This window comes from Sarcophilus harrisii, chromosome 4, assembly GCF_902635505.1.
Source record: "Sarcophilus harrisii chromosome 4, mSarHar1.11, whole genome shotgun sequence".
Classification (NCBI taxonomy): domain Eukaryota; kingdom Metazoa; phylum Chordata; class Mammalia; order Dasyuromorphia; family Dasyuridae; genus Sarcophilus; species Sarcophilus harrisii.
In genome coordinates, this window is record NC_045429.1 from 302,504,858 (window position 1) to 302,521,092 (window position 16,235).

The following is a 16,235-nucleotide window of genomic DNA, read 5'->3' on the forward strand; positions in this document are numbered from 1 at the left end:
GGGGTTCAGAAAAGGCAAAATACCACCATACTGAATCAGCTTATTTCCTGACAAGTTCTAATTTCCCATTTTATAAGAGCCAAGATCTTTATTTTATCAACTATCCTAGAAATAAAACTAGAAAGAGCCTTATGATGTGAAGTCATGGATTACCTTTATCTGTTTGATCTCATATTGAATCCTTTTGATGGGATTTCCATAAATATCATTTCCAGAATCTACTTCTTTCCCGCTGACAACTTTGGCTCTGATCACTGCAAGAAACAAAGAGATAATTAGGAAACTTAAACATATCAGCAAGGTGGATGACTGGAAGTAGCAGCCCAGGTCTTATTTTGGTGCTTGATTAGCTGATGGAAGGGAGAGTGAAGAGTAGTGGATTAGGTATACCTCTCTTTGCCCATCATGAGGCAAAAAAGAACATTGATGTCTTTTGGTGTCAAACAATATTTATGTTTCTGCGGTGGAAATCTGTATTTTAGCTTAGAAATAACAGCAAAATGCTGAATTCTTTTGAGGAGGAGAATGAGACAAGGTCATACCTATGGTTTGAGAAAACTATGATGGTAGCTGTATTAGGCAAAGGTGTCAACCATGACATAACAAAGCTAGAGCTGCCTTGAGACCCACAATATTCTTACTACTGCTAGAACCAGATTAAAAGGTAATTGAGAAATATTTAACAAAATTAATAAAAATACAATAGAATGCAGATGTTAATATGTGTTTTTCTAAGTCAATATACATATAGCAGAGATCTTTATGTTCAGTTTGGTGACCCTATTGCTATTTTAGTTTGACACCACTTCTATAGATAAATTGAAGAGGCAGGACTAAGAGCTAGGATTCCAATTAGGAAACTCTTGCCAAGGCACAGGCAAGATATGTAATTTTGAACCACACTGGTGGTTATAAAAGGGGAAGGAAAACATGAGTGAAATATGCAAGTAGAATTACCAATTTGACAGTAGAATACCAAGACTGGTCAAGGCAGGGTGACAAAAAGGGAATAGTCAAGGCTGACTCTGAACTGAAGTTAGAATCCTGGCTGTCCAAAAGGTGCTCTCAAAAGATAAGTTTAAAGGAGAGATGGATTTAAGAGAAGATAATAATAATAATGCTGTATATAAATCTCAACTATATCTGCAATCTCGTGTTCCTAAGGGCTAATATTCACTCATTCAGTCAAAAAATACTTTATAATGTGCTTGGTGGTAGAAGAAAAACATTGATTTCCAAATATGTAAATTAATAACAATTTGTTGTTATTGCTCTGTCATTGAAGTTGTGTGAAACTCAAATTCCATCTGGGATTTTCTTGGAAAAGACACTGGAGTGGTTTGCCATTTCCTTCTTCAGCTCATTTTATAGATGAGGACAAAGGTTAGATGGCTTGCCCAAAGTGTCTGAGGCCAGATTTAAGTTCAGAAAGGTAAGTATTCTTGACGTCAGGCCTGGCACTATATCCATCAGCTGCCTCATAATAACGATAGCTGACATTTATATAGCATTTTATTATTTATAAAATGTTTTTTTCACATACAATCTCATTTAATGGTAACAACATTGTGAGGTATATACTACAGGTATTATCATTCTCATATTTCAAGATTCAGAAAGGTAATGATTTTCCCCTCTCCATCCATCCCATATATTACTTCCAGAATAATCTTTCCTATGCAAATTGCTTTGCCTGGGAATCAAGATCCTCTACAGTCTGAAGCCATAAGATGTAAAGAAATATGATATAAATTCTCCAAACTTTTCTTGTGTTCTCTTCACCTGTGAGTATTATTTTAATTTCTCTTTATTTTTTGACACAGCAAACATATCTAAAACTATAGGAAAGAAGAGAGGATATAATTGCTTTATCCATGATTTTATTAAGAAGGCTTAGATAGATATATTTATCATATTAAGGAAATATGCAATTACTCATTTACTTTTAAGTGTTTCTAACAAATTGTATTAATATGATCAGGCTATTTTTATTATTTTTGTTTTTTTATCTGATTTATTGTGTCTATAGTTTGCCCAACATTGAACCTACCAGGTTATAAATCCAAGCTGATCAAGCATATAATATTTGAATATGCTGTTGTAAACTTTTTGTTAATATTTTATAAACATTTTAATATTGATATTTATTAAAGACATTAGCTTTTTTTCTCTGACTTATGTCACCCTATTTTAGGGATCAAGATCATATTTGTCTCATGGAAGGAACTTGTTAGGAGCTCTTGTAATTTTTGCAGACATTTTACAAGATGTTTAATAGAATTCATTTGTAAATTCATGTGGTACTGGGTTTTTCTTAACTTTAGGAATTCATTTGTTTAATTTCCTTTTCTTAGAATGCTAAGTAATTAATTTTTTTTCTGTTGATTTTATTTTTTCTGTAAATATTTATCTACTTCATATACATCACTAGATTTCTTGGTACATAATTGGGCAAATTAGTTTCTAATTGTTGTTTCCTTGATTTCATTTGTTGGGAATTCTTTTTTTTTCCATTTCTGTTTGCATTTTTTTCCATTTTTTCCAATTCTGACAACTGAATAGATAAAGATAAATAATAATTTTATTAATTTATTTTAATTTATTAATTTTATTCATTTTTTGTTTTCAATTTTATAATCTCTTTTTTTGATCACAAAATTTTGTGGTTTATTTTGAATTTTTTGTTTTCTATTATTTTTAAGTTGCACTCTCAATTCATTTATCTGTTTTATTGATTAAAGTATTTCAAATTATAAATTATCACCACAGGACTGCCTTGGTTGCCTCCCAAAACTTTTAGTATATTATATCACTGTTGCCATTTTCTTTGGTGAATTTGTTGCTTCTATCATTTGTTCTTTGACTCCACAAATTCTTTAGGAGTCAATTATAGCATCAACTATGATTTCATGCATTATAGGTCCCTGGAGAAAGGAATAGAAGGCATAAAAGCAACCCCAAGAAATTCTTAAGAAATTCTCATTCTTCTGTCTGATTTTTCTCTGCAAGTATGATATTTACAAGGTTAAGCCTCAAGGATGGAGGACTCAGATAAGAGGTTATAAAAGATTTGCCATATTTGAACAGGAACTTGTATTCATTCAGTAAACATTCAACAACAAGTGTTTACTATGTAACTATATTCTAGGGCAATGATATCAAATTCAAATAGAAACAAGAGCCACTAAATCATATTTGGGGATCCCTGTGAGTCACATACTGATTTAGAAAACCACATGTTAACATTCTCTATGTTCTAGTGTATCATCATTATTTTAAAAAATTTATTGCATTTTCACTTATTTGTATTATTTATTTTATTGCTCTAATGTTGGTAAATATTTCCCAAGTATATTTTAATCTGGTTTGGGTGGTACTTGGGAATGTTATGGCCCACAATGCTGTTCTCCAGAAGAGTATTTGACACCTCTGTACTAGAGAAAACAAAAATAAGATGAAAAAAGATGAAAATTCCCTTAAGGAATTTGCATTCTTCTTGGATACTTAGTTCTCAAATCAGAAAGGATACAGAAAAATCCCAGGAAAAATAATCTCCTCACAGAGCAGTCTTACCAGAAAAGGTGAGAATAAGAGAAAGAATCTTTACATTCCCAGCTGTAAACTTCTAGAATGAAAAGTGACCAAATTTTCCCAAAATGTCCAATTTAACTTTTAAAATAAAATTTTATTGATATCTTTTACATCACCTACATTTCACAATGTTATTCTTTCCCTTTATCAAAAAGCCCCTCTTTGTAATAAAGAAGAAAAATAGGAGAAAAGACATTTGAGTAAAGCTAACATGAATGATGTAATTTTTAAAAGTCCAAATTACAAAGCATAATTATAAGGTGTTAAGAATTATTGCACTAAGGTACTTTCCAACTTGAGCATTCTGTGAGTAACAGACAAAAATAATCCTCATTAAATTTGAAGTCACATGTCCTGCCACTTGATACCCGGGAGCTGATAATGAAGTCAGGTCTTTCCTGATTCCAAGTCTAGCAGTCTTTGTAGATGCCACACAAATCCTTGAACTGCTTTGGAGAAGGATTTAAGGATCAAAATACTAAGTCTAAGAACATAGAGACAATTTTATCATCATTAGTTCAGAGGGTTGGGGATTACTGTAACATAAGCAAAAAGGGAAGAAACTCTGGCTTAATTCTGATTTCTGAAATTCCTCAAGTTTCTGGGAATCAACTCACTTGCTCTAAGAATTCCTTCCTCATATGACCTGGCTGAGCCCTGGGGAGACTAAGACATCAGATCCGAATTTGAGTCACAGCTCTGCTACTAAGAAGCTGTATGAACTTTGACAAGGTCCTTCTCCATTCTGGGCTTTCATTTTCTCCTCTGAAGAGCAGAACCAATTTTGAGAATATTTTAACTCTAATAATCTGTGACTTTTTAGTCCCAGTCCCAAATAAACCAAAAGGTTTATGCCTAAAAAGCTAGAGTGGAAGCATTTCAGCTGTCCTGTCAGCAGGACAGTTCCAGAGTCACCAAAACGAGCAGGATTGGGTGGCTATAAAAGTGAAGTTTATCTGTGTGCCCTTCCATTTTATTTCTCATCTATGCCTAATTAAATGCCTCATAAGTTTGTATGCTACATGATAATTAAGTAACATGTCAGACTTTTGACATTTTATTTAATTTCAATACTCATTTGTCCAATCAGACTTCATGATGTGTTATTCATATAGCATGATCACTGGTTCTTATACCATTACTTATTAGATAATAAGCATAATATTACAACCATAAAGTTGGTTATAGTAATGCCTCAGCTATCAGGAACTCATTTTTCTGACAATACCAGCCGATTCAGCCTGAATCAGGGAAGGAAGCAGAGAAGCCTCTAAACAGTCAAAAGAAATGACTTCACTCAGTGCCACTTTACTCCTACTTTACACACAATTTAAATAAACTTAATTCTGAGGTTTCTAAGCCCATAACATATTAGAAGTAGTCAATTTAAAAGGGGTAGGAAAAAAGGAGGACTATGATGACTGTTATCAATACAACAGAAAGAAGTGACAGCTGACAACAAGGAAAAAGACAGGAAAAACTGTAAACCACAGACTTAAGAACTCAAAAAGCACAGTGAGAGGGATATTCAGAATAGGCACAAATGATCATTGGCTATGGAGGCATAACCATATACCAGCTAAGTACATACAAAAAGATGTTCATAATAAGATTCCTGAGTCATCAAGAAAAGTTTAGATTTTGTTCAGTATATTCTGATAAAGAAGAAAACAAAAGGTATCATGAGAGGTGGGTAGGACATGATATTTTTTTAAAGATTTTCTTCTGTATTGGTTAAAAATATGAAAAAAAAAGTTTTTTTATTCATAAACGGATAAACCTTTAGCTATTAGGAAGAGTCACTTACTCCCTGAATTGAATTCAGGTCTTTTTTACTTCAGTTTAACACTCTATTCACTAAACACCTACCTGCTTCTATTGCCCATAGAGATAGGTTCTTCTAATGCAAAATGCCTTGCATAAATAGTAACTCTCTCACGTGTGAAGATATTAGCCAAGTAGATATGAAAAGAGAAATATAAAGATTTGGGTGCACTGTGTGTTAAGACAGGATAAAGAAGAGATATCAGTGGATTAAGAGGTGGTAAGAAAATGGAAACAAAGGAATATGGGTATATATGTGAAAGAATATCCACTGATGATGAAACATTAATATGAAGTTGAATCTACAAACTGATTTTTGAGGTTGCTTTCTGAAAGTAATGAGAAAGGCAAGTTTCATAACCTTATATACTAAGCTTCTTTGTGCCTCAGTTTCTTGCTTTATAAATTGAAAGGATTGGATTGAGTCATCTCTAAAGTCCCTTTCAGTTTTAAAATTTTGTATTTCTATGATTCCTAGAGAACAGTGGAGAGACAGATGTAGGCAAGAAAGAATCAAGAGATAAAAAAAAAATATTGGTACATGCAAAGGCACTGGCAAGGTGAAGCTTCATTAATCAACAAACATGTAAACCCAGGATAACAGGCTGAGAAGAACATTAATGCTCCAATGCAAAGCTCCCTCAATGTGTCTGGTAGAGGAATGGGTCTGGAGTTTTATAAAGTAAGCACCTTCACCCAGGGAAAACAATTCACAAGAACTTCCTTCATAAAAGGAACTTCTAAGCTACTCAGAATTAAAGCAGATAAAGGTCTCTTTACATCTAGGGTTCTTACTTCTAGGATCTTGTTAACTTGTTTTTAAAAAAAATTTTTTTGGGGAAAGTAGGTGGCACAGTGGATAGAGCATTAGCCTTGAAATCAGGAGAACCTGAGTTCAAATCTGGCCTCAGACACTTAACAATTCCTAGCTGTATGACTCTGGGCAAGTGACTTAACCTAAATTGCCTTAGCGGGGGAAAAAAGCAAGTAAAAATTTTTTTTGATGATTTATTTCAATGAAATTGGTTTCTTTTATAATTGTGCGTACATTTTGAGAAAGGGTCCACAACCTTTCCAGAATGTCAAAGGAGTCCATGATACACACAAATTTAAGAATCCTTGCTCTATATGGTTTTACAAACAAGAAGAGAGGTATTCTTAATCCATCTATTGTTACAGCTGCATCCAGCCAGAAAAAACACAGCCTTTCCCTTACTTGGTTCAGATTTTATTTTTGCCATTAACACAATATTTGGGTTTGAGATCAAGAGTGATACACTAACCTAGTTTTTGACAAACCCCAAAGACCCCAGCTTTTGGGATAAGAACTTACTATTTGACAAAAATTGCTGGGAAAATTGGAAACTAATATGGCAGAAACTAGGCATTGATCCACACTTAACACCGTACACCAAGATAAGGTCAAAATGGGTTCATGACCTAGGCATAAAGAATGAAATTATTAATAAATTAGAGGAACACAGGATAGTTTACCTCTCAGGCCTGTGGAAGGGGAAGGACTTTATGACCAAAGAAGAACTAGAGATCATTACTGATCACAAAATAGAAAATTTCGATTATACCAAACTGAAAAGTTTTTGTACAAACAAAACTAATGCAGACAAGATTAGAAGGGAAGCAATAAACTGGGGAAATATTTTTACAGTCAAAGGTTCTGATACAGGCCTCATTTCCAAAATATATAGAGAATTAACTTTAATTTATAAAAAAATCAAGCCATTCTCCAACTGAAAAATGGTCAAAGGATATGAACAGACAATTCTCAGATGAAGAAATTGAAACTATTTCTAGTCATATGAAAAGATGCTCCAAGTCATTATTAATCAGAGAAATGCAAATTAAGACAACTCTAAGATACTACTACACACCTGTCAGATTGGCTAAGATGACAGGAAAAAATAATGATGATTGTTGGAGGAGATGCGGGAAAACTGGGACATTGATGCATTGTTGGTGGAGTTGTGAACGAATCCAACCATTCTGGAGAGTAGTTTGGAATTATGCTCAAAAAGTTATCAAACTGTGCATACCCTTTGATCCAGCAGTGTTACTACTGGGCTTATATCCCAAAGAGATCATAAAGAAGGGAAAGGGACCTGTATGTGCACGAATGTTTGTGGCAGCCCTCTTTATAGTAGCTAGGAACTGGAAACTGAGTGGATGCCCATCAGTTGGAGGATGGTTGAATAAATTGTGATATATGAATATTATGGAATATTATTGTTCTGTAAGAAATGACCAACAGAATGATTTCAGAAAGGCCTGGAGAGACTTACATGAACTGATGCTGAGTGAAATGAGCAGGACCAAGAGATCATTATATACTTCAACAACAATACTATATGATGACCAGTTCTGATGGACCTGGCCATCCTCAGCAATGAGATCAACTAAATCATTTCCAATGGAGCAGTAATGAACTGAACCAGCTATGCCCAAAGAAAGAACTCTGGGAGATGACTAAAAACCATTACATTGAATTCCCATTCCCTATATTTATGCCCACCTGCATTTTTTATTTCCTTCGCAAGCTAATTATTGTACAATATTTCAGAGTCTGATTCTTTTTGTACAGCAAAATAACGGTTTGGTCATGTATATTTATTGTGTATCTAATTTATATTTTAATATATTTAACATCTACTGGTCATCCTGCCATCTGGGGGAGAGGGTAGGGGGTAAGAGGTGAAAAATTGGAACAAGAGGTTTGGCAATTGTTAATGCTGTAAAGTTACCCATACATATAACCTGTAAATAAAAGGCTATTAAAAAAAAAAAAAGAATAATTTGAATTTGAACTTAAAAAAAAAAAAAAGAATGACACACTGCTTGGCAAATTTACTGCCAGACGTTTGCTATTGGAATGCCAAACGTCAACTGAATTAAAAGCACAAGTTACCAAAACCCATTTCCCTCCACCATTCTGGGTTAGCTCAGCTGAAGAGACCACATGATGTCACTTCCCTCCTCAAGAAGCCTGTAAAAACAATTTCTACCAAGCCAACAGGACTTGAAATGAAAATAAAAACAAAAACAAAAACAAAGAAAAAAAACTAGGAAGGTAGAGATTCAAAAGTCCAGAGAAAATGATCCACAGAATCTTAGAGTAGAAACAGATCGCAGTGGATGTCTAAGCCAACCCAACAACAATAACAAGCATTTCTTAACCTACTACATGCTAGGCACTGTACTAAGACAAGCTATGCCTAACAGAAAAATGCTCTATTTAGCTTCCGCTCAAAGACCTTTAATGAAGGGCAGCCCATCATGTCTTGCAGAGGCAGACCGTTCCTCTTTTGGACAGTTTTAATAGATAGGAACCATTTACCAATTCTAGAAATATGCCTAAATTTGTCTATTGACAATTTCCAACCATTACTCCTGGTTTTGACCTCTACAGCAAAGCAGAATAAGTTTTCCACATTAAAAACTATTCAAATTCTCAGATGCATCATATCTCCCTAAAAGTCTTCACTTCTCCAGGTTAAACAGTTCTAATTTATTCAATACCCTAGGAATGGCTCTCCAAGATCTTTCACCCACCTGCCTTCCTCAGGTGCAATTTTTCAATCATTAAATTTAAGTGTCTACCAAGTTTTAAGCACTGTGCTAGATCACAGGAGATAACAAATGCATAAGTGAATTTCTACTCTCAAGGCCTTAACATAATGGAATAAAATATGTTTATAGAAGAGCAAATACAGGGTATTTGTTGAGTGATTTCAGTCATGTTCAACTTTTTGTGACCTTTTTGGAGTTTTCTTGGCAAAGATATTAGAGTGATTTGCCATTTCCTTCTCCCACTCATTTTACAGATGAGGAAACTGAGGCAAATAGTGACTTGCCCAGGGACCCATAGCTAGTAAGTGTCTAAGACTAGATTTGAAAATAGAACTTCTTGACTCTAGACTTGGCATACTATCCACTGTACTTTAAAATACCTGGCTGACTTAAATGGGGATATAAATCCCCTCAAATAAGCAGTCTTGGGGTACATAAACAACTTTGAAAAAATGAGGAAAGGTGGACCATGAGTTCTTTCGAAAGAAATAAAGGTTCCAGAAGTTGAAGAACATTCCAAGCATGATAGCCTGTACAGAAGTACAGAAGAATGATATGGGAAACATGAAGAAGTTGGTCAGTTTAACTAGAATGAGAAGTGAGAAATGATGTTTAATCAACCTGGAAAAACAGGTTAAAGTCAGACTGTGAGGGATTTTAGATGACAAACAGGATATTTCCAGTGAACTTTCCACTGCAATTAAACAGTCATACAAATTTCAATGATGAATGGAGAAAGAAATGAATGAATGGGAAGGAGATCCCAGAAGTCAAAAGTCGCATTAACGCTACCTGAAAAAGCATTTGGGGGTGGGGAAGGACGACGACTTCTCCCACAGGTCACAAATTCTCAATTGCTTTGGAAAAGACTCTCCCCTCTAAGGACCAGGAGAGAAACATAGTTTAGCCTGAAAATCTTCCTTGCTGAATAGATAGTCCTTCTAAATCAAACCTTACAGAAGTAAATATCCCCTAAACTCACACTATACTTAGCAGGGCCAGAACTTAGCATGCTTTCTTTACTAGACAAGAAAGATTACCCGATGAGGGCCCTGCCAACTCTAAGATTATGCTATTTCCAATGTAAAAATCCTCAAGAGATTAAGCTGCTAGTTTAGGCAAGAGTGTGAACATCAGAGGAGAAAGGCCAAAAATAATGAGGTTCTGGATAGCTAGGTGGGCCTTAGCAGAGAAAGTTTGAAAAATAGATAGGATCATAATATTCCCAATTTAGCTAAGTTCCTGTATTCCACCAATCAATAGTATAATCCCTTTCTTCTGCCAGTCCTTTTTGGGTTAGTAGGATAAATTTCTCTATGGATTTAGCCCATTATTTTATGGCATTCTCCTACCTCATCTTGTCTTCCTTTTAATGCCTTGTTAGAGTTCCACTAGGGAACTTGTCTTCCTCCTTATTAATTGTTAAAACCCCATTCCTTAGTAAATTCTTGAGTGCTATTCACATAATAAAATAGCAAAATCTTCGTGACCTGTGATGAATATCTATGACACAATTTCTTTGTTGTGAACTGAATTTCTATTATACGATTTTTACAATATTCAATTTACAATACTCCTAGTGCCTATTTTATTTTATCACTTCAAAGAAGATCATAGTTAAAAGATACTTGCCAGTGCTGTGAATGCACATCAGCCACCAAATGCATAGGGCAGAGGCAGGGAAAGCTGACACTAGGTATGTGACTATGGGCAAATCCCTTGATTACTCTATATCCTAGTAAATTCTAAGACTACATATTACAGACAAATTGTCACCTATATTAATGGAAGAAATTTCTGTACCAAAAATTATCTACAACAATGAAATCATATGTCCTTCCTGTTCCCCAAAAAAAACTCATAAGGAGAGAGAACTCTGATGGACCAGAATCATTTGCAAGTTTTGCTAGCTTGTAAAAAGATGCAAGGTGTGAGACTAGATGACTTCCCAAATCTAAATTATTCCAGGATGGGGACAATCCTACCCTTCTATTTTTATGGTATCCCCTTTGGAAATTACAGAACTAGATTTAAGATCTAAATCAGATTTAATGACTATCCAAATACTAAGTACAAAGGATTATAGGACTAGAATATACTTGGGATAAATTCGAGGAATTCATTTCCAGTTAGGGTCAACTCGGTGACTTTAATTTCACCTCATGTTCCTATTTCTAGTCTCTGTTCTGAAAGGAAAAGTAAAAATAGTCAAGAAGATCTGCATTTGTCATTCACTGTTTCTAATATGCACTGTATTTCTTACAATGGTAGTGAGGCACATATGTTTGGGGAACACATGACAAGCAATTCACAATTAAATTCACTCCTTTTTCTAGACTCCTCACAAAATTCATTATGGATGAGAGTGGTGAATGAGTAATTCTGCTGCTCAATAGGACTGACTCCCCACAAAGCACAGTATCTAAAATGGATGGGGTGGATAAACAGAGCTTGCTCCTCGTAAGATATGAATTGATAATTCAATTTGCTGCTGAGAGAGGGCAAGAAGTTTATTTGGCTGCTGTGAGACAGCTCACAGAATAACTTCTCTCTTGAATGGGTCAGTAAGAAGTTATACCTTCGACATCAAGTGCCTACGGGTGCTACTGTGTAATCTTTAGCTGAAATGTTACAGTGCTCTTTTCAGTGCCAGAGAAAATGTGAGCCAACTCTCTTCAGTGAAAAGCTATGGAAGCACTTCTTCCCAAGGCTTATTTATACCAGTGCCATAATTTTGAGACCTCAATTCTCCAGCATTAGCTAAGGACTTTGCTAGACAGAATGAATCAAGTGACTGCATTATTCCTATTAGAATGAAGTTAGCTATTCCTTTAAAACAATAGTTTTAAATTTTAGGCAGGTAGGGCTTCTCATAGGTGCAAGTGGTGTATGCACTCAATCTTTTCTTCTCTTTTCTTCATTCTGGAAAGGATTGAAGATGAATTCTTTTCACACTTGGCTGTTGCCTATCTATCTTTGGTTTTAAGTTTGATCTTTTCTTAGGTCATTAACCTTTCCTTTCTCTTCTAAGTACAACAATTATCTCACTGAGTAGGTCCACTGGTGCAGTCTTTTCTATTTAAAGTAATTTATATCAGATGAAAAGTTATTAATGGTAACTACTGTTAAGACTAATTGCTAATAATAGCTCAAATCTACACACATGCCCCCAAGAAAACCTTTAACATTTATAGAGAGTTTGGGTACTCTACCCTAATTTAGATTTTTGTATATTTACATCTTATCCTTATTACATGTTTGAAGCAAAATTAGTAAAAGAAAATAAATGATTGGACAGAAGAAATGAGAAGAAAATATTATAGCAATTGGTACTGGATAGACTCAGAGAGGGAATATATACCCAGTAGGTTCTCTGAGTTTTAAAATCTAAAATAAGGCCTGAAAGTCAACCTTAATTTCTCCTTTCTCAGTCATGGGTCAGCTCTTCTTTTAGTTTCTTCTTTTTGTCTCTTGCTCTTGTAATTCTTTCTAGCTGGGCACCTAAAGTTCCAATTGAGATGGATATTATTTCCCCCACTTTTCTGCTCAGTTCATACTCTTCTCATTTATTCTACTAAGTCTTTATATATTCCTTTAACAACTCCAGAACTGAACTCATCTAGCTCCCAGCTCAAAGAGAATGATAATTCAAATCACTCTCGGGAAATGCATATCTTTTTAAACTAGGATATGAGAGAGAGAGAGAGAGAGAGAGATAGGTTAAGAAATCAGAACTGGAACTACTTTCCTTTCCTAAATATGAGTAGGCACTTCATATGTGCCATAAGAAATGAGAATATGGGGGTTTCAGAGAATCACAGGATAACTCCTATGAAATGAAACATGCAGAAGGAAATGAGCAGGGAAAATTATGCAGAGTGACTACAAAAATGTAACTGAAAAAAAAAGATAAGATAAAATTCAAATGCTATGTAATTATGACTGTGAATGAATGAATGAAAATATCAACAGAACAAAAATCAAATGCCATGTAATTCTTTATGAGAGGAAGAGGACTATGGGTATGGAATATTGCATACACTGCTAGATGTCAATGTGACATTCCTATGCTGGTTGTGGTAGCCTGTTTTGCTTTGCTACAAAGGAAGTGTGGAAATGATGTAAAAATAAGTCATCTTTTTTTTTTTTTAAAGCCAACATTTGGAGAGTGTCACCAAACCTTTATTTGCCTGAAGGCAGAAAACTGCATTTGATGATTTCTCAAGGTCCCTTTTAGCTTTGAGATCCTTCAGAGTATTACTGTATTCTGCTTTTTCTTTAAAACATGTAAGAAACATCACATTCTCTTGGGTCCTTATAGCACTTATATCAGAAGTTCTTCTCATGTCTAACATTAATCTCTCAGGGTAATTAAAGTATATTCCCTCTTGTCCTGTTCTTGATGGGCACAGAAAGCACATCAGGCAGTTGGATAGACTTTAGGTCTTGCTTAGCTGGCACAAAAAGCACACAATAGGAAAGAAACAATGTCAGCAACATCAAGAATTTAGTAACATAGGAAGGCTTTGTCACTCTCTCATCTTTATCTTATATGCCCAGCCTCCCACCTTCCAAGTTCATTTACAACCTTAAAAATAGACCAGATGTCCAGAAAGCTTTAAAGATTTCTCCAGCAGCCTAAGATACAGCTTAAATACAGTTCAGGGATTACTACTGAACTCCCAACTGCTTGAATTTAAATAATTCATTTAATTTAGGATTTTTAGGGCATAATAAAAAAAAAACAGCTTAAATCTTGACTTAGGGAGTGCATTAACTTCTTCAAAAACGATATACTGATCTCATTACATACTCTTAGGTGATGTGGTAGCCCCCTGTTGCTTCTGAGGCTGCCAGACATTTCCTACAATACATAATAGGGACTAACTCTAGTGACCAAAAAGGACAACTGGCTTCCTGAACCCAGTGACTCCTCAGAGCTCATTTCTAGATTTTTTATCTAAGGGTAACAAAGGAAACAGGAGATTATAGAGGGACAGAGAAAGGAAAATATCTACTACATCAGTGCGGTCTCTAGGTCCAGAAATCTGTGGGTGTGTCCCACTACTGTCTCTCTCCAAAGGCTGTTTCCTTCCCAGCTTTCTGCCTAGTTCTTTCCCCAACTTAACTCTTGTGGAATTTGAGGGTGAGGGGTGGGATAAGGATTTTTCCTGAGCACTTAATTCTGAGCTCTCCATAACCTGATAGAGTTTTTGCCCTTGGGTGGAGCAGCCCTCTGAACTCTCCAAATTACTCTAGTTTTAGGGGGGGAAAAAAAGGATCTATGGGGGCAGGACTATAATTTGGCAGCAAAAACAGCTCTGTAGTTTATTAGGGAGAAGCTCTTCCCAGATCACTAGATCCCTTCCATATTCCACGTGGTAATAATAAGAAGGGGTGGTACAATATTTTGGAAGAAAACAAAAAGCACAAGAGAACAAAATTTTGGAAAGAACAAAGAACAAAGAGTGAAATTGAAGGTGAGGTCAGTGGTTTTGTGTGCAGTGAGCTAAGAAAAGTCAGACTGAACCAATGCCAATATTTATAACTGCCAGAGATAATGATTGTTCAAACCTGAGAATATACAATAGGAATGTACTTAGAGCCTGTATGGCAATCAGGAAACCCACTCTGTGCTCTAGTCCCTCTTCTGCCACAGCAGAATTGGGTGTCCCTGGGTAAAGTGGCTCCTTTTCTAGGTTTCTTCCTTTGTTAAAATGAATAAATTCGACTAATTGTTCTCCAAAGATCTTTTCAGCTTTCAAATTCCCTCTCTCTATCTCCATTGATTCAATGTCAAGGGCCCTCCAAAGAATAATGAAAATTTTCTAAGAAAATAAAAGTGGGAGGGACTGTGGCCAGAATCCTTGGATATTCCATTCACAGGACTAAAACTGCGATTTTCCCAGTTTCATGGAAGTTATCCCATCTTGGATTTTTACCGCATACAAGATGTTTGCCCACTAGCCTCTCTGTTACCATGGAGAACAGTTTCTAATTTTCTCTTTTCTCTACAGAGCATAACATTTCCCTGATCCCTGGGTACCCCCAAACTATAATGATAAAAATGTAATAACATAATAAGGCTCTTTATCTCCTTGGCTACTTGGAGTCCCGGGGACTCCAATACCCTTCCTTTCCAATTCTGCATTCAGTGGGACTCTTCAATTAGTCCAAGATGCTTAATGCCTTCCTCCTATGGGACAGGCAGCAGTTGTACTGCAAGAGACCTTAATCGTGGTTCCTGAAGCAGTGGGCTGCTCTAGCCTTTTCCACTCACGTGCTACTGACTCATTTTTTAAAAATGCATCCCAGTCCCAGGAGGATTTGTTCTGAACATTGCAGCTTTGTGGAGGGAAATGCTGCTCTGCACTTTCTCCGCCAAGACCCCAGTGGTGTAGCCAAGTTTGACTCTGCAAAACCCAGAACCCCAGGGCGGGGAAGGAGGAGGGTGGAGAAAGACAGAGTAGAGGGGAGGAGGGAATAAGTAAACAAGTGGGAGAAAGATAACTGAACAGAAACTGTTACAATGTGTTAAGCAAAGTGTTAGAGTTGAAAAGGAGAGAAAAAAAGATGTGAAGAAGCCTTCTTAAATTTAGTGAGCTGATGTAGCATTTTTGAGGTAAGGGTTAAGGAGCTCGGTAAGCATGAGGGGCAGCTATCAGTGGATAGAGTCCCAAGCCTGAAGTCAGGAAGACTCATCTTCCTGAGGATAAGTCTGGCTTCAGATATTTACTAGGTGTGTGCTTGGATAAGTCACCTTAACCCTGTTTACTTGTTTCCTCATCTGTAAAATGAGCTGGAGAAGGAAATAGCAAACTACTACTGTACCTCCAAAAAAAAAAAAAAAAAAAAAAAACCCAAATGGGGCCATAAAGAATCAAACGAACTGAAAAATGATCCAACAACAATTTATGAGAGCCAATGAAGGAAAGAGGAGTCAGAAAGTGGGTTTAAATCACTGTTGATACTAGCTGTGTGACAATAAGGCAAATCAGGTGACTTCTTTATTTAGCCTATTTCCTATATAGATTTTTTTTTCTTTCTTTCTTTTTTGTTTTTTTGAGGCTATTGGGGTTAAGTAACTTGCCTAAGGTTACACAACTAGGGTTCCAGGACTAGTGCTCTATCTCTGTGCCATATAACTCATAGATATTCAAGTGGATCCATGATCTTATTGATTTGGGAATTCCCTTCAATGATAAGGATAGAAATCCCTCTGGGGTATCCCATCTAGT

At 35.7% G+C, this 16,235-nt stretch overlaps 1 protein-coding gene across 1 annotated transcript in view; it reads right to left on the reverse strand.

The window, feature by feature from the left end:
- Window positions 1-16,235, reverse strand: part of TIMP2 (TIMP metallopeptidase inhibitor 2) — a 94,527-nt gene that overhangs the window by 29,845 nt on the left and 48,447 nt on the right. The window contains exon 2 of the mRNA XM_031965580.1: window positions 154-254. Within this exon, the coding sequence (XP_031821440.1) occupies window positions 154-254 (101 nt within the window). The remainder of the gene's footprint in view (window positions 1-153; window positions 255-16,235) is intronic.